Genomic DNA, 23,175 nt, shown 5'->3' on the forward strand with positions numbered 1-23,175 from the left:
GCTCCAGTGCCTCCCCTCCCCCCCGTCCCAGGGCCTGGCTTGCAGGAAGGCAGCTGCCATTAGCCGGCCTGCTTGTTAATTACCGTGATGAGGGGCTGCCCTCAGGGCTCCGTGACGTCGCTGGCCGCCTGGGCCAATCGGGGAGGCCCGGGGCGGGGCACGGAGGGAGCAGGGGGAACCCCCGGTGCGAGCTCCAGGCAGGAGGTTGGGCTGCGGAGCCTGGATGTGGCTGGGGGGGCGGGGGGTCTGCGCGGAGCGGTTCCCTGCAGCCTGGGCCGGGGCAGGAGAGGGGCAAAGCGCGCCGGCACCAGCAGCGGGGCTCTGCCCTGCCCCAGCCATGGCTCGCCGCAGCAGCAGCCGCCGCCGCCCGTCCGGTTGCTAGCCCCGTGCCGGTCGGGTTGCACGCCCGGGCCTGGGCTCTGCGCTCCATGATGACTATGAGCTCCCTGGCCGAGAGCCTGCTGGGGCCGGACCCCTCCAAATCCGCTTTCCTGGAGTTCGGGCACAACCACCCGCCCTCGCCCCAGCCGCCGCCGTCTTCCCCCAGCCTGGCTCACGGCCACTACCCCCTCCACGGCTTGCACGGCTCCGGCCACGACGGGGGCCCCTTCGCACCCTACGGACGGTCCGTGGCTTACTCGTACCCCGGCTCGGCTGGCGGCACCCACCACCCGCACCATCTCCACGGCAGCCCGTACCTGTCCTACCAGCAACACGCCGCCCAGCAGCCGCCCAGCGCCCTGGGGCACCGGGGCAGACTAGAGGAGACAGGTAAGGGGGTGTCTGTCTACTCTGTGCCTGTAGGTTAGGCATTCTCTAGTCCAGCCCAGTCCCTGTGGGGGGGTCCTGCTAGCCTCCAGCGCCTATCCACTAGCCACCTCTGCGTGCCCCCTAGATTCGCTGTCCGCCCCCAGGCCCGGGCCCCGGTTCTCTCTGGCTCCGTCTATAATCCAGCCCTTTGCAGGAAGAGTTCTTTCCCCCACTACTACAAACAAACCAAAAGTATCTGGCAATTCCTCCGACCCGAGCATCAGACCGAGAGGCGAATCGCTGCTCAGAGTTTGGAGTTGAAAGTAGCCTTCTCGTGGGGCAGGAGACTTCTGACCTCCCTCTTGGCTTGAATCAGAGCACCTAGATTAGTTCTCGCTTTAACTAGGGGTTTGCTCCAGACCCGCTTTAGGCTTCCTTTGCCGTTTTTTAAAGCCCCCCCCCCCCCACCGTTAAGGGAACATTTTTAAGGGAACAAAATAATAATTTTGACAAAACCGAGATGCTACCTCTCCCTCCCCGCCCCACCAAAGAAACAAACAAAAGAATTACAAACTCAGTGGAAATCCTTTAATAGGAAACTGTCTTGTTTTGTTTCTCCATTTATGATTTTTTTACTTGGTACATTTGCAATGCAAACAAGAATTTTTAGGACAACTGTATGATTTCCCCCCCCCCCCCCCCCCTAACCACTTAAAAATGTGTGTCTCTGCAGCAAAGGCACGCTGCTTTGGATTGCAGGGGCTTGGCATATCTCCTGAGATTCTGGGTTGACGAGGATTGTGTATATTTTTTTTTGTTTACTTTGGGACATGTTAACATTTTCTTACAAAAATAAGCGCTGGCTAAAATATCCGAAAAACTCTCTTCGCTGTTAGATTGGAAACATATGCAACTTTAACAGAAAACATCTCGTATTTGTTTCTGCGTTTTATTCTAGATCTGCCATGGAAGTGATTTTTTTTTTTTGAAAAATAATATCCCTCACTTTTAGCAAGGAAGAAGTCATCTTCGTTTTTCTACGCTCCAGGGGTAAAATTCTGGCCCCATTGAAGTCAATGGATGTCATTGATTTTAATGGGGCCGGGATTTCACTCCAGAACTTTACACACACCCAGAATAACCTGTCATTTACCCTGGTGTATCTGTCAGATTCATCTACAATGGCCCAGAATTGGAGGCTGACGTACAGTAAGAAGAAGAATGCAATTGTTTATATTGTAACAATTAGACTCCATGCCACCTTGTTAATATCTTTCATCGCCTGGCTGCAGAGGCGAGGCCTGCATCAGCCATAAAATAAATGTAGCAATGTTTAATTTTAATACAACTCTCGCTGGGTGTTTGGAAAAGGCATGCGCAACCAATCATTTTCCATTTCATGTATTTATATTATTTAATTCCAATATCCTTTAATTGGCACCTGTCAAGATTCCAGGGGAGATACACACCGTGTTAATGGCATATCAACCACATTAGGAAACTTGCCATAAGGAATCCACTTAAGCAGTCCATTTGTTCTTTGGTCACATCGCTTTTAAAACCTAATATGTTTATACAGCCTGGTTGGGGCTATTTCATGCTAGCAGTAAAGTTCGGGGAAGTCGTTTTAAAAACTAATTACATATTTATTACACGAGGGTAAATGCCAAAATATTTAATCAGGGGTAATAGACTAGAAGCAAAGGACTTAATAGAGATGCCACATAGAGCAAACAGCTGGCAATGGTATATTCCTAATTTTTTAAAAAAAGTCCTACTTGTAAAAATACAACAAAAGATTTGGGAGCGACTATCGGAGCGGATTGTTTTGTAACGGAAAAATGTGGAGAATTGCTTTAACGCGTTTTCCTACCCTTTGAAGAACCTCTGTAACAGAAAGTTAGTCCTTAAAATGATCCGTGCACCAGAAAAAAACCCAACCACAACCAGGAAAAACATTCTCAAATGAACGGGCTTTCGCGTGCCTTGCAAAAGGGTGCCTATCCCAGTTAAAACTGCGCCAGTCCCAGGCCGGCCCCTGCATTCATTCAGATTCAACTGCAAAATGTTCCTTCACAGCAGGATACCTAAGTGTCTGCGGCTCGCAGAGACAGAGGAGGCCAAATTCTGCTCCCCCTTACTGGAGTGACTCCGGATTTACACCAATTTCACTGAGCGCAGAGTTTGGGCCAATGTGTTAACAATACATTCAGAACTGAGCTTTTTGCTGTTACTCGCTACTTAGAGCCAACCAGAACAGCAGAGGAGAATCTCCCTGTGGAACAGAACCACGGAGGTTTTTAATTACGAACAGGGTTAGTTATTAATTAGTAGTAGTCGTCGTCCTGTTGTCCCGAGGTGGATTAAAATTAAAGATCTCGTCTCTTGGAGCGTTCAGATCCATAACTAAAGTGACTCTGACCCTTTCTACCTAAGACGCTAACTTTGAATCACAAAAACTTTTCCCGTCCGCTTTCTAACTGTGACCCGGGGTTGGTGGCTTGTGGGCTGATGAGATATTTCATTATTCTCTCTGCAAAGGAGGGAACCTCGATTTGCCAGTGTTATGTTAAGTATCGGAGGGGCAGCCCTGTTAGTCTGGATCCACAAAAACAAACCGGTGGCACCTTAAAGACTAACAGATTTGGGCATAAGCTTTTGAGGGTAAAAAACCCCACTTCTTCAAATGCATATTATTTCTGATGCACCTAACAAGGGAAATCCCAGGCTCCATGCTATTCAAATTCGGCGTCTACTTGGATTCACATTTCCTCGGAAGCTCACGGGTTTCCATTTGAGTTCCTTTTCAGTGTTCTGGTTTCCCAGAATACTAGTTCGATACTCAGAACTGGTCACGGGTCGTTAATATGTTAGGAACGTGTGTGTATATATACACCCGCCCAGTTGATGTATTTAACGAGGAATTATTAAACTGACACCTATTAAAAATATTGAATCTGTTTTAAAAGGTTAGGCTTCATATCGTGGGGAAACGAGAATCTGAACTTTAAATTCAGATTCATTGTTCTAAAGAGAGTCAGAACACAAATCGATTGGCTAAACATCTTCTGATCTAAATTATTCTAGTGCAAATCCGGATTCACTCCATTGCAGCCTGGGTGACTCCACCTGAATTACTCTGGGTTTAGATCAATATCATTTAGACCCAGAATCTGGCACTTTCACAATAGCACGATTTTAAAGTCCTGCTCACTTTTGATTTCTACCCTGCAAGCGATTTATTCACTGAAAGAAACTAGTAAAGAAATGTCCAAGCAACTCATTGACAAATCGGCTTTAAAATTAATTCTGCAGGACGTTAACAAAACCACTGGATAAAGGGAAAATGGGCTAACAGGAATTGTGGAATGGGCTAAAAGGAATTTGCTAATTAGCGTTGAGATTTTATGTTAGGTTTTACGGCAAGTTCTTTTGTTTTGAAATTAAATTATTCCTTAAGGGTTTTTTTATAATTATACTTTACTCTTCTATTGACTCAATGCGCCTTCCCACTTTCTATTTGCATGTACAGATCTCATAAAGATCTCGTCGATTGAAAAAAAAAATTGCCAGCAAAATTAATTACAGTATGTAGCAGCGTTTCGAAGCTGACCGGAGAATGAGAAGTGAATAACTAACAAAGTTATACCCTGCTTTGATGTTCCCCTCATAAATTTAACCGAGCAAACTGCCCTGCCCTGAATGCTTTCTATTCAAACGTCCCAGTGCCTTGAATTTCGCGTGTATAAAGGCCGCCTTTACATTTTGCAAGTTATATAATCTAACAATACCGCGCCGTTAAAAGCCCGACGTGACGTTTGCAGGGGCGATGATAAAGTAGAAACTGCCCAACCCGAGAGGTGAAGCCGAATTAACAAAAGGAAGCGACAACTATCCATGGGGACCACTCCTGGGACAGATCTTTAGCCGATGTGAATTGTCAGACCTCATTAGAGAATTATCACGAGGATCTGCCCGGTTAATATAGTGAAGCGGGGGCTTAAATCTTTGCGGGATCGGGGCTTCGCTTTCGAAGACTCTAAACCGGAAAGAAACCTCAGCTGAAGCGCGATATGGATTTGGGATATTTTCCGCCACAGCCCCACCTGCTCAAAGGGGAATTGGGGGGGGGGAGACCTCTAAAAATGAAAAGCACAGAATGACCTCTCTGGTCTGTGCAGAACGGACACTGCCTTCATAGTCGAAATCACAACCAAGAGACTATGAGAGCGGGAGGTGCTTCTACTCTCCGCAGAAATAATAAATGTCTCCGCATCATTACTGCTAATTAACGGAATGTCACGCGGAGGAGGGTCTGCTCCGTTGCGGGAAAAAAATAGGTTTAGGAATAGGATATATGGCTAAGAAGTGGCTCAGATTTACCCTATAATACTTGATATAACATGACCCCTATTTAAAGGATCTATTTTATAGCTGTTGGGAGGTGGGGGGTGTTTTGACGGTCCTATCTGGGTTTTTTCCCCCGTTTCCCTGCCCTGGCCGATCGATTTGGATTTTTAAATACAAATTGTTGTGAGAATTTAACCAGTATTTTACATCCCCTCCTGTGACCAGTCTTTGACTGACGGATCTTCCTTTAGAACTTGTTCGCAGCCTGCGGACGGGCTCTACCCCGCCCCAGCCAGGGTCTCCAGGGGGAAGGGGTCGGTTAATACCATTCAAAGAGAAAGACTTTGTCTAATGCAATAAGGGTGACATCTCAGTGCTTCCCCGAGCTTAAACTCTCAGGGGCTGGAAAACAATAAAGACCAACAAGGAGACCCGCCGCTTCCTTTAGGCCGGATTCTGCTGCACCCGGCTGTCAAGCCGGAATAAGGGGCGATTCTGACCCGGGTTAAAAGATTTGGCCTTGTTCTCTGATGTGTAACAAATAGGCCACAGGGCTCCTAAGGGCTTTCCTCGAGCCAGATCCTGCTCTCAGTGACACCCCGACAACTGCAGAGTCGATACAGATTTTTGCTTTTTTGCCCTTCCCCCGCTCCTTCTTCCCGGGGCTAGGAAAAACAAACACACACACACACTCTCTTTTCATTGTTGTAAGGTCATTGTGCAGTGTTTATAAGGGGGATTAGGGGACCCGATCCTGGGCCCAGAGCGTCTTTTGGCGTCAACGAAGTGTGTGGGAATCAACCTCTGGCACGTAAACAGCGTCCCGTCCCATATGGGGGTGGTTCTTCCCCAGGGTGCTTCCCTCCCTTCGTTCTTCCCTGTGGACGGGGCGGGGGGGTTGGATCTCCGGGATCCCCTTATCCCCCCTTTCTCGCCTCTCTGCGCCAGCCTCCCCCAGCCGCACTCCAGCTCCCCTCCCCCCCGCCGCTCTCTCTTTATGGAGGCTTTTCAGCCCCCTGTGATGTTTTTTTTTTTTACAGAGCACGAGAAAACCACCGTGATCGAGAACGGGGAGATCCGCATCAACGGCAAAGGGAAGAAAATCCGCAAGCCCCGCACCATCTACTCCAGCCTCCAGCTCCAGGCGCTCAACCAGCGCTTCCAGCAGACCCAGTACCTCGCCCTCCCGGAAAGAGCGGAACTGGCGGCGCAGCTGGGACTGACCCAGACGCAGGTACAGGCTGGGGCGAGCCAGAGGGAGTCGGCTGAGATCCAATCCAACCCCCACTGAGCCCCCGGCAACAGCTGGACGTTTGCCACAGGGCCAGATTCTGCTCTACACCGGAGCGAATCCAGATCGACTCTGAATTTGCAGGGGTGTGACTAGAAGCAGGATCCGGTCCTGTCTCTCTAACGTATCACAAAATAGTACGCAGAGTTGCGTTTGCTTTCATTAAGCCACATCTTGCTGTCAGTTACAGCCATGAAAATTCAGAGCGAATCCGGATTTAACCCTGTATAGAGCAGAATCTGGCTCCATCTCTCCAATGCATAAGAAATAACAACACACGCAGTTCCTTTCGTTCGCTTTCATTGGGCCACATCCTGCCTCCGTTCCATCCCTGTAAATCAACAGTGAATTCGGATTCATACTTGTTTAGACCAGAATCCGGCCCTGCCTTCTCTCACACATCTATGTAAATAGATAATTCCGGTATACACAGCTCTACCTGCTTTAGCTAGGCCAAATTCTGCTCTATACAGGAGTAAATCTGTATCGACTCTGCAGTTGTCGGGGTGTCACTGAGAGCAGGATCTGGCTCGAGGAAAGCCCTAGGCGCCCTGTGGTCTATTTATCAGAGGGGTAGCCGTGTTAGTCTGAATCTGTAAAAAGCAACAGAGGGTCCTGTGGCACCTTTAAGACTAACAAGTATTGGGAGCATAAGCTTTCCTGGGTAAGAACCTCACTTCTTCAGATGCAAGAAGTGAGGTTCTTACCCAGGAAAGTTTATGCTCCCAATACTTCTGTTAGTCTTAAAGGTGCCACAGGACCCTCTGTTGTGGTCTATTTGTTACACATCAGAGAACAAGGCCAAATCTGTTACACCGGTCAGAATCGCCCCTTATTCCGGATTGACAGCTGTGTACAGCAGAATCTGGCTCTTGTTGGTCTTTATTGTTTTACAGCTACTGAAAGGAGGAAGAAAAGTTTAAACCTGACCCATGAAAAGGTGCTTGGCGAGAACTGATATTTTTCTGTCGGCATTATCTAGGCTCGGGCCCTGGGGGTGGCTCTGTATTTCCTCCAGCCCCGACACGAATGGGAATGCATCTGCCTGTCTCTCTCAGTGGGGCTGCACCCTGTGGCACATGCCCACCGATATCCGGATGGACTGAGCTCAGTCCTGCCCCACTCTCCCTCTGGCTTCCCTGGGGTAACTCTGGATTTGGTCTCTTTTGGTGTGTGTGTTGATTTGTCCCTAACTCCGGAGCCTTCCCCCCGGCCCCCTTCTGCCGCATGTGGTTCCCATTCGCCCTTTTTCTCTGTCTTCAAAGCCCTGAGGAATTGCTCCCGAGCTGAGAGGCATTTCCTTGAATTGTTCTGTTATTTCTCAGCGAGGATGATCCATGGGGGATGTTTGTCTATTTGAAGTTGACAAACTCTTCTGCAGGGTGGGCGGGGGAAGATACTGCCTGCGAGGGAGAAACAACCCCCTTTGGAGTGTCTGCTCAGCTCTGTCCCCAAGGACACCCAGAGCTCGGCTGGTTTCGTTTCACATTCATTTACGTGCGGAAGAAACAAATCAGACAACCGTGAAGCCTCGCTCGGGAAGCCCAATGGTCCCCGGCACACGTAAACAAAAACAAAGAAGAGAGACTGGATTGGACCGAATTCTGGCTCTCAGCGGCGTGAATTCGGACTCACTCCTTTGCAGCGGAGTGACTCCGGATTGACAGGGGTGGAATTTGAGAGCAGAATCTTGGCCGCCTGGCTTAAAAATAGTTTAGACGGAAACCCTGGAGAAATGAGCAAGTAGGGGCTAGGGGGAGACAATCGGACGATTGGATAAGTCTTGTCCCCATCTTTGGGCCCGATCCTCAGCTGGTCCATGGTTCTGCACCGATGGATGGGAACGTGGGGCAGCGCCTTGCGGGAGCAAAGAGAGACGGGTGACTGGCTTTGAAGAGATAGATGCAGACAGGCAGGCGCGAGGGATCAGTCCACAGCCACAGGCAACGAGATTTAATAATACTAATAATAAAAAAAAAAGGGGACAAGTGGTGCCCTGCAAAGCCGCGCCGTGTAAAAGGAGTCAGTCATCTGTGCGCTGAGCGGCGTTACGAAATGGGGCTGCCCCCCCCCCCAGCCTCCTTAGCCAGCTCCCTCTGTCCTCTGCTACCCACCCCTGTGTCTGCCCTAGGCGCACTCCTCTCACAGGCAAAGCAGAAGGCAGAGACACCGCCTAACCTGCGCCTGCCGCGTAGACTCACCTGTTCATGACGATGGGCCCGATCCTGCTCCTATTTCACTCCGAAGCCAGCACTCCCCCCGGGGGCTTCCGGGCCAGCTGGAGCAGAGCCAGCTCACCCCCCGGCAAAGGATGCGTTAGCTTCTTCCCCCAAGTCGGGCGGGTCTTATGGCTGGTGGACCGCCCGGGGGCTTGGGAGCACCCCGAGGTGGGTCGGTAGGTCACTCGGCTCCGATTCACGGAGGAAAGAACCCGAGTTCGGAGAGCAGCGTCCGAGGCAGACTCCACGCCCAGCTCCTGCGTTGTACGCCAGAAATCTCACAACCAGGGCGCGCCATGGGGCCCGATCCTCACCCTTCGCAATTAGCCCCCGCCCCAGGCACGGCAATCAGCTAATACAGCCCCCCATCCCCCCAGTCTTTATTTCTCTCTAGCTACTGGGAACCTGCGCTTTAAAATAAACCAGCAAACTCCCTGGAGCGCAGGTACCCTCCGTTTCGAAGCGGAAATCGATTAAAAATCGATAGCGGGGGTGATCTTTCCTCTTCAGACCAGTCTGCCCCCGGGTCCCCCCCCCCCCCCCCACTCCAGAGTCCCCCACGGGGCCCAGCTGACGATCAGAATGCTGAAACTTTGGGGCCTGGGCGCGTTCCACGTGAACACAATGGTGCCCGGTCGCTGGAGGGAGGTCGAAGGGGCTGGGGGGGGGGGCATGCCCCACAGTGCATTCAGCAGCACGCCTGCAAGCAGAGGCAGGTTGGTAAATGGGCTGCCAACCCATCTCCCCACCCGTAGCTAGGCCCCAGCTCAGGCGATCCAGGGCTTTGGGGCTCGCTTGTAAGATCAGATTGTGGGGGGGGGGTATTTCTTTTGGCCTTGCAATGTATGTATATTTCTCTCTCGTATTTGGGGGGTGGGGAGAGACAAGCCGGAGAGATATTGTCAGGGAATCCACACACCCCAGCCCCCCTCTCATTCCAGCTGCTAATTGAGTATACAACACCCCTCCCCCACAATACCCTACACTGCCGCCCCCCGCCCCCACCTTTGTAGTTCGGTGACTCTTTCCTCTCCTTGTCGTAGGTTAAGATCTGGTTTCAGAACAAACGCTCCAAGTACAAGAAGATCATGAAGCAGGGCTCCAGCGTTCAGGAAGGGGAGCACCTCCACAACTCGGCATCCTTGTCCCCCTGCTCACCCAACATACCCCCTCTCTGGGACGTTTCCATGGCTGGCAAAGGAGCCCCGATCCCTCCCAACAGCTACATCAACAGCTTTGGACCTTGGTATCAACCACACCAGCAAGACGCCATGCCGAGACCACATATGATGTGACAGTGGGTGCTGCCTTGATCTCTCCTCCCCACCCACCCCCAGAAAAGGGAACGCAAGCCCTCAGCTCCTTGAGGAATTTATGAAACCATCAAGTCTCCGGGAGTTCCGCCGGCCACATGGGAAAATTCTCTAGGCCTTCTCCTGGCAACATGGAACCTCTGTGAGGAGTTGATTCTGACATTTGCGTAGAGCAGAGGAGAGCAAAGGAAATGATGTTATCCCTGCCAGGAAGAGAGAAAACCTACAAAGAAATTGTCCATGAGTCTGGGGACATGTTCAGAGACTGGCTTTTTTTCCCTCCTGTGCTCCTCAGAAATGTAAAGACGGAGGAGATGGTCCTCAATGGGCGTTAATTGGTGGCAAGTCAATGGAACGAAGACAATTTACATCATCTGACAATCTACCCCCCTTCTCCCCCCCCCCAAAAAAAACCTCTCCCTCTCTTGGAGAAAGACTTTATCGACTGTTCAATTTTACCCTCTGCCCTTTTTTGTGCTGTAGGTAGCTCATTTTATACACATCGACAGATTTCTATTTGGAAAAAAATATATATGTGTATATAAATATCTATATAAACTCTTCCATACTGCAAAGCAAATGCTCACTCCACATTTGAGTGTCCTGCTGTTAATATTTTTCAAGTGCTTTATTACCAGGATTATGTTTACAGACAGTGATTTAGAAGAGTTTGAGGAATGTAATTTCCCTCCAGGCCTTTTATAAAGCATTAATTTTTTTTTCCTTCTCTCATTGAAAGGCAGAAAGAGAACTTGTTCGTATTCAGTTTCAGACACCAAACAGTGGTGATTTCTTCCTGGAAGAATTTGTGATTCTATTTGACACACATTCTCCACATTCATGTAATCTTTAATCCCCTCCTGTCCCGCCACGTGAAGCCATATTTTCTCCCCTCCTGGTCTGCAAAGATTTATTTATAAATAACATTTTGTTATGGTGTTGTTTCTCTTTATAAACAGGATGTAAAACTAGAGTAAATGCCTTTCCTCCGATTTTTTGTGTCCCCCTCCAAAACATATTTTATAATAGAATAGCCATTTCTAATGCCATTTTTCAACTCTGGTCTAACGAGGGGGGAGGAATCGGTTTTCCTCTTGTCCCTGTAGGAAAATGTTGAGTAGAAATGTTTTCTTGAACAAAAATTCTTTACAAAGGACATTGGCAACCCTGTGTGTGCGGTGCTTAACGTTGAGAATGTGCTGCAAAGAACAATCGATTGGATTTTTGTTCCGCTCGCTTGGAACAAGGGCCTACATGCTGAGAACGTTTGCGCGGGTGCTTAACTTTACTACCGGTTGTCAAATTTAGGCAGGAAGGGGCCGAGGAATTAGGGCGCACTGAGGCCCATGCTGAAGAACCGGGGGCGCAGATTTAGCGTTTTATTTCCCTTGGGGGCCCGATCCAAAGCTTTTTGAGTGACCTGGGACAGGGTTCGAACTTCCGAAGCAAAACAATGAAAGAAAATTGCATTTGCGTTTTATGCCATTAGAAAAATGGCTGTGGGAGGATTTGTATTGTTATTATTTAGCTCGCCAGCTGTAGCCGAAGCGTACAAGGCAAAGTAAAACCTGTATCCAAGGGAAGCTTTCTCCTCCTTCTACCCATCAAACAGGCAACACAAATTCCAGGCCCTGATCTTGCTCCCAGGCTAGTCAATGGCAAAACCCCCCTTTGGTGTCAAGGTTACAGGAGCGGGGATTACGTTTTAAAAATTAATCTCCTGTTAAGAGAAGTGGATCCCTTTAAAAAGCAACCCCCCCCCCCCAAAAAAAAATCCTCTCTTGCTGGCTTTCCAATACCAAGAAAATGTCTGGGCTGCCAACATAACAAAAGCGCGCTGCCTCTGGTGCCGTCAGGACCAGGCTTGCGTAGTGGATGTGAAATGCTACCAGATCCTAAGTACTTTGCACTGGTGGGCGTGAGGCGGAGCGCGCTGGCGATTCCGGCTTGAGGGTCCAAAATATTGAAGGCCCCATTTTCAGAGGGGCTCGTAGCCTTCCGCTAGGCACCCGCAAACATTAGCTCAATCATAAGGCTGGCTCGGAGGAAGAAATGTCTGACATGATTTCAGAGACAGGAAAATCATAATTACATTTATTAATCATACTAATCATACCTACCTCTAGCGGCTTTTAAGAACTCCAGGAGCCGGATCCTGCCGCGTTATTAGGCGGGACCAGATTTTGCTCTGAGGTGTAAATCCGGAGTAACCCCACTGCAGTGGCTCCGGATTTACCGCGGTGGCACTTGGCGCAGCTGCGGGAAGCGCAGGCCCGAACCTTCCGCTGGGAGAGGAGCCGGGGGAGGGGGGTTGTCTCCGCGCCGAGGGTCCTGCGGTGGAAAGGGGAGTGGTGGCGGCTGAAGCTGTCGGTGCGACCCCCGCATCCCGTTGGAGGGAATCTCCCAGTAGAATAAGTGAGCCGGGGTGGAGGTGGGGGGAAGGGCGCGATTTTGCCAGCTGTCCTTTAAGGGAGAGGCTGACCGAGGTCTCTGCTCCCTTCCTCATTCAGGGGTCGCTGTAAACACCTCCAAATTATCGCTGGGGTGTAATTAGCGCCCATTAAATCTCGCCCTGGTCATTAGGAACCCCCCCTCCCTCTTTGTTATAGTCTCCGGGAATAAAAAGAACCTTTATCCACCCGGCTCGGTTTAGATTTCTCTTTCATTCCCCTTGGCCTCTGCAATTACCGAGTAGGTCACATTAACAAGGGCTCCAAGTCTTTATATTAAAGAAGGAGAAGCTTTGACTCGAGCAGCTCATAGACACACACAAAGACACTATCGATTTTATATATAGCTTGAAGGCATTATTTGTACTTTAGATAGATAGATAGAGTGGGTGTATGGGGATCGATATATAGATAGATAGTGGGGTGTGTATGGAGATAGATAAATTAGATAGATAGAGTGGGTGTATGGGGATGGATAGATAGTGGGGTGTGTATGGAGATAGATAGATTAGATAGAGTGGGTGTATGGGGATGGATAGATAGATAGAGGGGTGTGTACGGGGATAGATAGATAGATAGAGTGGGTGTATGGGGATGGATATATAGATAGATAGTAGGGTGTGTATGGAGATAGATCGATCGATAGATAGATGTAAAACGACGCAGACAGATGCCAGGGGAGGGTGAGCTTCGGGTACCCCTCTTTTTTAGTTTCACATGCTCATGAAAAACTTCCTTGTTTTAAAACAGCCCAGACCACGGAACTGTTGTCAGCACCCCGTGCTGTACAACCGTTGGAGACAAGCTGCGAAACAAAACCACAGGTTAGACACGAGGATGTCTTTACCTGTGTTGCTGAGAACTTCTTAGGTAAAAGGAGAACCCGGTAAAAGGCCGGGGGCCCGATTCTCCTTGGTTCTGCACCTTGCGGGGTCACGGATACAGTTTAAGGCCAGAGCAGATCATTTAATCTGGCCTCCTGCACATGTACACCGGCTCAAAACGGATGTAAAATGCGACCCACACCCATTTGGTAGCTTTTAAACCACGCTGCACGGGGTGTAAATAGAATTCGCCCCTTGCAGAACCGTTCTATTGTGTATTATTAATACCATAGCGACCACGACCCCGGGTCTGGACCAGGGCCCCATGGTGCTCGGTGCTGTACCAACCCACACAGATTTTCACAGCGCGAACAGACTAGTCAATTTCAAGTGACTGGGGAGTCATTGCCGGTCAGTTTCACATTGTTGTTCCCCGGCGCGGCGTTTGGGATGCAAAGAGAGCAGGTGCGAGCTGGTTTTAACGTTGATGTCACTGACCTTTTTAATGGACATATTTTTTTTTTATTCTAAAGTTTGCAAAATGCCTGGCCCTCTCCCCCCCCCCCCCCCCACTTTTTGGGGGCAAGGTCTACTTAGAAGAGCCCCTCTTAAATCAAAGGAAGGAATTTGATTGTCAGCTGAATTCTACCTTCTGTCAATGCCCGGTAGTTTAGACAACTTTAATGCCCGGATTGGTTCCAGGGGGGGTAGCGGAGACAGGCTATCGCTGGAATGTCTGTGGGGTCTGGGAGGGAAGAATCTGAAAGACACTCCAAACCCTCGGGGGGGAAACATGAAACATTGCCCTAGTAAAAGCAGCCCTCCTCCCCCAGGTACGACCCCCGTGGCGCTGATTTATTTGTTCGTGTGCTGGGGAAGCTGCACAAGGATCCTGGAAGCCTCCGGCGTCTGGTTTGTCCTCATATTTGACTGCAAATGATCATGCAAAAATATAAGAGGGGATGCATGAATTGGTCGGGACGCTAAGCGGTTAGATCAAGGATTAGCTGCGCGGGGGGAAGGATTTCGCTGGTTCTTACACCCCCCAAAAAGAAACCCCAATAAGTTTTCTAAGCTCGCGCCCAGCGCAGCGTCCGCTCCAATGAAGACGCGCACAGGTGTAATTATCGAAGCTGGCTTTCTCGGGTGCCCGTGTTCGGGTCCCGGGCCGCTCTTCAGGGGGGTGCTTTGCAAAGCCAGCCCTGCACCCGTGGGGAAAGGCTGGCTGGCTGGCTGAAATGCGTGTTGAATGACAAGAGCAATGCTCTATTCCCCAGACCCTGTAGAGACAGGGGCAAATATAGAATATCAGGGTTGGAAGGGACCTCAGGAGGTATCTAGTCCACCCCCCTGCTCAAAGCAGGACCGATCCCCAGACAGATTTTTGCCCCAGATCCCTAAATGGCCCCCTCAAGGACTGAACTCACAACCGCGGTCCAGCATATAGATATATTTTATTAACAGCCAAAAATCTATCTATCTATCCCAACCCAGCGTCCTTTAGCAAACGCCTTGACAAGCCCACCTGTGTGGCGTTCCCAATTAGCAAGCCTCGTGTACTTACAGTAAATTCCCCTTTCCTCACATGTCAATGCCTTTGCTTGATAACATCATTTACTCTTGGGGGGAAAAAACCGCTGGTAAAGATAGAGCTGTGCACACGAGGAGATACAATCTCGGCTCGGAATGGCTCCTGAGCGGAGATTAATTGGGCATCCGAGCGCGAGTCAGTTCATTAAAACAACAGAGCAGGTTGTAAAGTTAAATATCAAGTCGATTGGAACCTCTCGGTTCGGGCTGGGTTTTTTTTCATGTGGCTAAGTGGTTTTGTTAGGACAAGTTGATGGGTTTTTATGATTTGATTCAAGAGATCTTGCCCGCGTTCGCTTAATGGGAAAGCCGAGAGATTAGACATATTGTTTGTTTAAAGCGGTGTCTGCTTCTGTAGAAACTTTGATCCTTATCCCCTCGCCCCAGAAAAATCGGTGTCTGAAGCCACGTTCTCTCTTTCGCCTTAGGAGGGGCGAGGACGTGAAAACACGTTTGTTTGGTCCCATGTTGTTTAAGAAGCAGCAAAATCCAGACACGACTTCCTCCCGATCCAACGATCGGCTGCAGGGAGAGGGAAATACACCGCGGCGCATTCGCACCCTTGCGTAACTAAAGAGCAGCAAAATACACCGCGGCGCATTCGCACCCTTGCGTAACTAAAGCGCAGCAAAAACAGCGCGTTACCAGGACCCAACAACGTGAACACCCCGATTTTATTTGTAGTTTTGGTTTTTTTGGTTCAGGAGAAACGTGAGGAGAAGGGGGTCTAAATCTCCCCACCCCCTTAACATCTGCACAAACAAACCTCGCGGCTGTTTTAAGATACTCCACTGTTCATATGAAATGGAGGCGCAATTATAGTAATTTTGGACAGAGGCTGCTAAATTAAGGCTCTCCCCCCACTTTCAATTGGGGTAATTGCGAGCAATTTGCAGCCGTTGAAAATGTCTCGGTTAATAAGCGAAGAAAAAATGGGGTGGGGAGGGGGGTTAAAGATGAGGGAGACGGAGGAGGGGAAAATCCAATTGAGGGGCAGATGCTTCCACTGGGGAATTGGAGCTGTAACCCGCTAAGCCATTTCGGTAAATGACTCGCAGGTGGCAGGATAGTCAGCCAGTGGGAAAAGCCAACGGCGGGGCTCAGAGATCGCGGAAATTAGGTGAGGGGGGAAACATAAAAATACAACCCCCCGGGGGGCTCTGCCCTGCTCACAAGGCAGGGGAGAAACGCCAGGTCACCCCAGAGCTCCCAGCCAGGCGCCCGCAGAAGAGGTAGATTGTCTAAAGCGCCCAACACCCCTTGGGACTAGCAACCCGCGCAGTTCTTTGGCAAACCCGGCTTCCTTTAGGTGCCTCCGTGTGAACTGAGCTCTCGTACAAATCGAATCCCAAGGCCGGGTGCTGCGGATTTGAAAATCCGGCCCCTGGAAACGGAGGGAACTGTCTATTTTTAAGCAGTGATCTTTAAACCGGTTCCCTTCTCTCCCGAAGGGTAGCTTCATACCGGGAGCAGCTCAACAAATGCAAAGCGTTGAGAAGCTTTATTTTATTTTATTTTATTTTATTTTTTTGCACGGAAAAGGGCGCTTTAAAATCCCGTGGGTGTTTGTCCCGATTTTGCCCTGATGTCAAATAGCTTCTCCGCGCCTCTTTCTGGTGACCTGCTCCGCATGAAAGAGGCGAAGCGAGGTACTAGAAGGGGTGTCTCTCAATAGACATTGCTTCGGAATCTTTCATTTCAAAAACCAATCGTAAGCCCCCACTTTTAAAGTCAGGGGGTTAGTGCGGAACAAAGAGGATGCGGCGTACAAGAAATACTTCTTGACGCGGGTGGCTGCAAATAACAGATCTCTTGAGTTTGCTGTGTCGCGAGTTAAGGGACCCGTTTAAAATACTGGCCGCCGAATCAAAATGATGACAGGGGCATTTGGGTGAGCAAGAGGGATCGAATTTACAGCGCAGAGCTAAAGCGGGTTCCTCCAGCCCCCCCTCCCCAAAAAACCCCCCTCCTGGCTATGTTATCCACGCTGCCGTAACCTCCCCCCCCTCCCCCCGACTCTGGAGTTCAAACGAGGCGAACTCAAAACCGGCTTTTCTTTTGAAGATGACTTGGGACTCTTTAAATATTACAGCGGCTTGGCTCGGATCACCGGATCCGAGACGGCAGCTTGCGTGTGTAAACGCGAATCGCTCCCGTTCCAACCAGACATCACAGACCTCGCCCCGTCCCCCTGGCCTGTGGCGCTGTCCTGCGCCAGAGGGACCTTCCCCAGGGCGCCTCTTAACAGCGTGGAAATCTAGCAACGCGTCGCTTTCGGTCGGCGCTCTGCTATCAAGCGGGCAAAGTTTAACCCTCAACTCCCGGCCCTTGTGCAAAGCGGTTTCTCGTTTGGCTGCGGGGGGGGGGAAATACTAAAACCTCCTTTTCCGCCAGTGTCGAGCCCAGCCCGTGGCTAACAGCCCGACCCCTTCGAGGAAGCAGCTCGCCTGTGAACATCCACACTCGCACCAAACGGGGCCAAGGTTCCCCGCCCCCGGGCTGGCCGAGCCCCTCCTGACATCTTGCAAGAGATGGTTTAAAACCCAACGCAGGGCAAATAATCAGTTTTTAAAAATGGTCTCCGGTCCTGCGAGGTATTTAGGTGCCCACCTGCCTTTGAATTAGGCGCCTACAGCCCTTTTGAGGATTAGCATCTACTCAACAGCAGGGGGTAGCCGTGTTAGTCGGTAGCCACAAACACAACAAGGAGTCCGGTGGCACCTTATAGACTAACAGATTTATTTGGGCATAAGCTTTCGTGGGTAAAAAAAACCTCACTTCTTCGTGCATCTGAAGAAGTGAGGTTTTTTTTACCCACGAAGGTTCATGCCCAAATAAATCTGTTAGTCTTTAAGGTGCCACTGGACTCCTTGTTGTTTTTATCTTTTACACACACACACACGAAACGAAACGCCTGGCTTTTTAGAGCGTCTCCTTCTGTCCGGCGATGGAAGGGTTAACCGGCCGGGAAGGCTGCCCTGCCCAGCTAGGAAAGGGTTAAGGGAGAGGTTCTGCCTTCACTTACCTCCGGCAGCTTGGAGGCGTTGGGAGAGAGAGAGAGAGAGCGAGCGGGGGGAGGGGAACCTGCTTGATCTGGCGTCGTGTTTAGGTAGGGCCGCAGAAAAACAGAAGCGTGGCTGCGGGGCCGGCGGGTCTAGCGCGGATCTCCTACGAGGCAGCCCTAGCTCCGTTCGGCGGCCCGGGTTCACACGCGGCTTTGGGCTAGAGAACTAGCTCCTCTTGGTAAACGGCGCGTCGTTTCGCAGCGCGGAGAAAGAGGCTAATGCTAATAGCAGCCCAATGTGGGCAGGCGACGTGCCTGTCTCCTAACGGCGTAATTACTTGCACGGGGGGGGGAGAGTCTGATGAGTGGGAAAGGCGGGGGGCTCTGTTGCCCGTGTATTGAGGCAGCGCTTGCTGGCGGGGGGGGGGGGGGTTTTAAAAGGGGGGGCCGTGCCCAAGGGGGGGGGTTTTTTTTAGGGGCCCCCCCCCCCCACCCCGGGGGCGGACCCGGCCCCCCCCCCCCCCATGTCTCAGTCTCTTCTCTGCAGAGGGGTGGGTGTGTGTGGAAATCCGACCCAGAGGCAAGAGATCCCTGCACTGGTCCCTTCCTCTCCTTTGTTCGGGTATTAAGCGACATCTCAAGGGCTGGTGAAGGTGACCCCGGGCAAAGCAGGGCGCGGGAGCTCCCTGCAAAACGCCCCCAGCGTTAAGTTTCCTAGCGTCTGCCAAGCTCCAGGCAGGTGGTGAATTCCACCTGGGGGCGACTCATCCGGCTGACGTTTAAAAACGTGTCAGTTCTCACGTGCTGGGTAAGAAACTTGCCTCGTTTTCCTAGTCTGGACGGGCCGGTTGGAAAACAAACAAACAAACCAAAAGAAAAACACGTGCCCCTAGTTAAACGGGTAGATCAGCCTTTGCCGGATCAGGGACTCCCTGAGAAAATCCAAATGTATCTTTTGGAATCATTCCCCAGTGGTTTTTCCTTATTTCCCCTTGGAAATGCCCGGAGCTTTGATCTCTCAGAGACTGGCCAATAGAGCTGCTAAGAATAAAATAAACGGTTAAAACAAAGTCTCTTTCAAATATTCCTTTGTAATCGGCAAAGAATATTTCAAGGTGAACACAGTGCTCACTACTTTGCCCTTAAGACCGGAGCCACTGGCTCTCTTTACAAACAGGCCCAGAGGGACAATTAACCTGGGTTCCTCCCCTCCCCCTTTGACTCAGCATGTTATTTGCTGACTATTTTTCTGAGAGGTTTAGAGGGGGGAGGGGAAATTTCTCAGTTAATTAATTTGATTCCCCCCCCCCTTGCTTGCTGGAAATTAATTTTCTCCCTGAAAAGAAGTAGGGGGAATTGTTTACTGGGCCCCCATCCTGAGATTAATTGGAAGTAAATCTCCAGGGTTTCTTTTTAACATGGCAATTAAAAAGCCAACTTCAAGAACAAACTCAGGTTTTTACTGTGAGGAGAAAAGTGAAACCCTACATTTTCCTTCCCTCGGATTCCCCCCCCTCCCTTTTTAAACCTTTCAAACTACCCTGATCCCAGGACATGTTGATCTGCGAGTGGTTTTCTTGACCGGTCAAACAATCTCCTTATTTTGCCTTCTACATCCAGAAATCCCTGCAGTGGTCCCTGGCTCGCGTTCTTTGCCAGGCAGAGGCTACCCCTAAGTATAGCCAAACAACAATGTGGGAGCCTAAAACAGGGATCCAATTTCTTTTTTCATGATCCCCCAAATTCTTTCACAGCCCCTTCTGCTCCTGTATGTTTCCCGCGAACCCTTCCCTAAGGCCTGGCCTATACCCAGTTTTTGTACTGGTATAACTATATCAATTAGGGGTGTGAGGTTTTTAAAATGAAAATAGCTGTACCCATATAATCCCTATTGGGGATACACTTAACTCTGTATAAAGGTGCTTTAAGGCTTATTTACTTTTGAAAGTTAATTTGGGTTAAGGGAAGGTGTGAATGTAAAGTGCAGGGCTGGTCCTGAAAAACTCCATGTGTAGATCCTCTTACTCAGGAAGAATACCTTGTTCCAGATTGTATTAAGGCCTGATTTACTGGCATGGCTGTATCAACCAGGGGTTTGAAAAAACCACCCCCCCTAGTGGCATAGTTATTCTGAAAAACCCAGTGTCGACACAGCTATGTGGATGGAAGAGTGCTTCTGTCATTCAGGGAGGTGAAATCCTTACACCGACAAACACGTGTGTTGCTGCAGGCTGTGTCTATACTAGCAGGCTATGCCAGCATAGGCTCTGTAGGCCTGGTCTATACTTATACATTGGCTATGTTGGGGAGGGCAGTGAAAAAATTCACACCCTGGGCAATGGAGTTAGATGGACCTAAACAGAAGAATTCTTCCATCATAAGAACCTAAGAACGGCCATACTGGGTCAGACCAAAGGTCCATCTAGCCCAGTATCCTGTCTTCCGACAGCGGCCAATGCCAGGTGCCCCAGAGGGAATGAACAGACCAGGTAACCATCAAGTAATCGTTGACCTAAGCACCACTTTTCAGAGAGGTGGATTAACTACCTTGATGGAAAAGCCCCGTCTGTCCATGTAGGAAGTGTCTATGCTACAGGCTACACTGGCACAGCTGAGCTGCTGTCGTGTAGACATAGCTAAACTGGAACAAGGCACTCTTCTGGAATAAGAGTGTCCACACATGGAGTCTTTCAGGAACAGCGCAGCACTGCAAATTAGGGCCAGATCCTGAAATCATAATCCTCACGTGAGTAAAATTACTCGCTAGTCTAAAGGTCTGTAAAATCCGGGCCTCCGTTTCTGTGGGTCTTTCACCGGGCAACAGGGGAAAGACAAACGGGAGCTTTTAAACTAGGAAAATGTGGTTGTAAAACCATAAATACTGGCAGAGGCACTGGGGGCAGCTGTCAAAACCTGAAACTACATTTAACTGAAGCTTAAAAACAAAAAGCAACCTCACTAAATTGTTGTTCCTAGAATGCTCCTAGTGTTAAGGGGATCCAGCAGTTTCCTAGGGGTGAAAAAAATAAGGATCTCCTCTTCTCAGGTTCACACCTTGCATTGTGTTTTCACAACCAGAACCCTTCTGCAGTTTGGCATCAGATTTTTCTTCTTTCGATAGGAGATACGGATCCGGGTCTAGATGTGTGTTACTGACGCACATTCTCTGGCACACAAAGATGGATCGAATCATGGAATTGAATATGATCTTCTTTAAAGGATTTATTTATTTATTTTATTTTAAAGGATGATGTAGTGTTGTAAATGTACAGCACAAAATTTAGGCCCATGCCTTCAGTAGGACCAGTGGCAAATGTAAGCATGCACCTCCGCCTGAATCTTTGTGGGATCAAAGTCATGGAGGAAGACTCATTTCCTGCCCCTGCTAAAAGCCTGTCTGAGGAAGAAAGCCAAAATCTGCTCTCTTACACCTAGGTATATCCAGAATATTTCTACTAAGGGCAATGGCGTTACTGCAGATTTACAACGGTTTAAATGAGAATTTGTTCTCTAGCATAGAGCTTGGTAAGAATTTCTCTTCCTCCCTGTGCAGAGGGCTTTTGAGGTTGTAAGTGGGGCTTCCCATGATGCCAACTCTCCACATTATTTGGTGTTTGTCTTAAAGCCCCAGCTCCCGGAGTCCTGGGATTACATTGTTCATTTAAAAAATAAAGTCAGTTTCTCACCCTCATGGGTTCAGAGAAAAGCTTGAGAAGGTGATTTGAGTGCACCCTAAAGGATCAGAAGGCAAAGAAAAAGACCCTACAATGTATTTTTTAAAACCTCATTCTTTTTAAGATAATCTCATGTTTTTTGGGTGGGGTGGGAGGAATGGGGTCATCATTTTTGAACACTTGGCAACCCTCACTTCAGTACTGCGTAGACCTCACACTGCCTCTCTGCACATAGGTGAATTTTTCCCTCCTCGCTGTAAGGCTGCTAGTTTTCCTCCAGTTTCTGCTCTTCAGGAACATCATGACTGAAAGCAGAGAAAAGGCACATGGCCCAGGAACCATCTGTCTTGGCTTTAGTGATGGATCTGGTGCTAGGTGCCAGGGATCTGGTGCCAAGGCACTAGCTGCCCGGTTGAAGGTCCCATCTTGCAGCCCAGAGGAAGAAGTTATTTCTCCAAGGAGCTTGGATTCTGCACTGGTGGAAGTTCAAGGTAAGAAAACCTTGACTCTGGGGTGGGGCAAGGCGGGTTGGCTATTGAATTATATTTATGCAAAACACTTCCTGTCTTCGTCTTCCTGTCTCTTCCTCTGTCTTTGCAGAGTTTGGCAAACAGCTTTTGTGCGCAGAAATCCTCAAGTAAATATCTGTTTAAATAGAGACTGGACCAAACTGAAACACATTTGGATTCCAGTTTCAGACACCCCAATGTTCAGGTCTGTCTAGATCCGGGATTCTGGTTTGGTCCAGATCTAGGATAAACATGAGTGGGTGTCTTATATTTATAAGAGATTCTAAAACCCTGTCTAGGGCCCTGATCCCAAACCCACTGAATGCAGTCTGAGGCTGCTCATTGAACTCAATGGGCTTGAGAATCAGGCCCCAGACCCCCTAACCTCTAAGGCAGGGCTTAATTTGTGCCAGAGTTTGCCAGGGCTGGGCCCTGGCACCTCTAGGCTTGGCAGTTCATAGTCCTGGCACCTCTGGGTTTGCTGCATCAGTTGTGAATGTAAAAACAAAAATTGCTTGAGTCCCGGCACCTTTTTCATTACAAATTAAGCCCGGCTCAGAGATGCCTAAATACCTTTGAGCATCTGGGCCAAAGTCCCTAAACTCACCTTGGAAAATAACCCCACGCAGCACCCCCGGAAGCTGTTTGGATTAGTGCTTTAATATATTTGCTTTCCACCCTCCCCCCCAGTACCCTTGGGTGTATGAATTTAGTACATGCAGAAGATGATGCCTGGATGCCTATACAGACCCACAGAACAGACCCAGCATGGTCAATGATTGGGCCAACTTGTGCCAGCAAAATGCCGCTTCTCATGATTGGGGTGGACCATCTCAGAGTGTCCATCTCTATGGCTCAGTTAGCCGTTGAGCACCGTTGAGACTACCAGTAAGCAGTGCCATTGGTCAGCTGCGTTCGTATGAGTAGATGCCAACTGACGATTTGTATTACGGTAGCCCCCGAAGGCTGCAGTCAGGATTGGGGCCTCATTGTGGTAGGTGCTGTACAAAAGTACAGCCAGACACAGAAATATCATCCCCGCCCGCACGCCCCGCCTCACTGAGGTGCTTCAACTCTGGTGCCGATAGAGTGTCAGTAGGGCTGTCTGGAAAACATTGCATTTTGTTTTGCAAAAGGCAGTGTTGAGGTTTCGACCTTTGTTTTTGTTCCTTCTTGGAACAGAATAGCCTAGTGGTTAGTG

General features: G+C 49.5%; 1 protein-coding gene across 1 annotated transcript; it reads left to right on the plus strand.

Annotated features, from left to right (window-relative positions):
- Nucleotides 1–428: 428 nt before the first annotated feature.
- Nucleotides 429–9,905, plus strand: DLX4 (distal-less homeobox 4). The gene is made up of 3 exons (XM_024199429.2): nucleotides 429–771; nucleotides 6,141–6,334; nucleotides 9,654–9,905. The coding sequence occupies exons 1-3, from the start codon at nucleotides 429–431 to the stop codon at nucleotides 9,903–9,905; spliced, it is 789 nt and encodes a 262-aa protein (XP_024055197.2).
- The last annotated feature ends 13,270 nt before the right edge of the window (nucleotides 9,906–23,175 follow it).

This window comes from Terrapene carolina, unplaced genomic scaffold, assembly GCF_002925995.2.
Source record: "Terrapene carolina triunguis isolate 2854851 unplaced genomic scaffold, T_m_triunguis-2.0 Scaffold193, whole genome shotgun sequence".
Lineage (NCBI taxonomy): Eukaryota > Metazoa > Chordata > Testudines > Emydidae > Terrapene > Terrapene triunguis.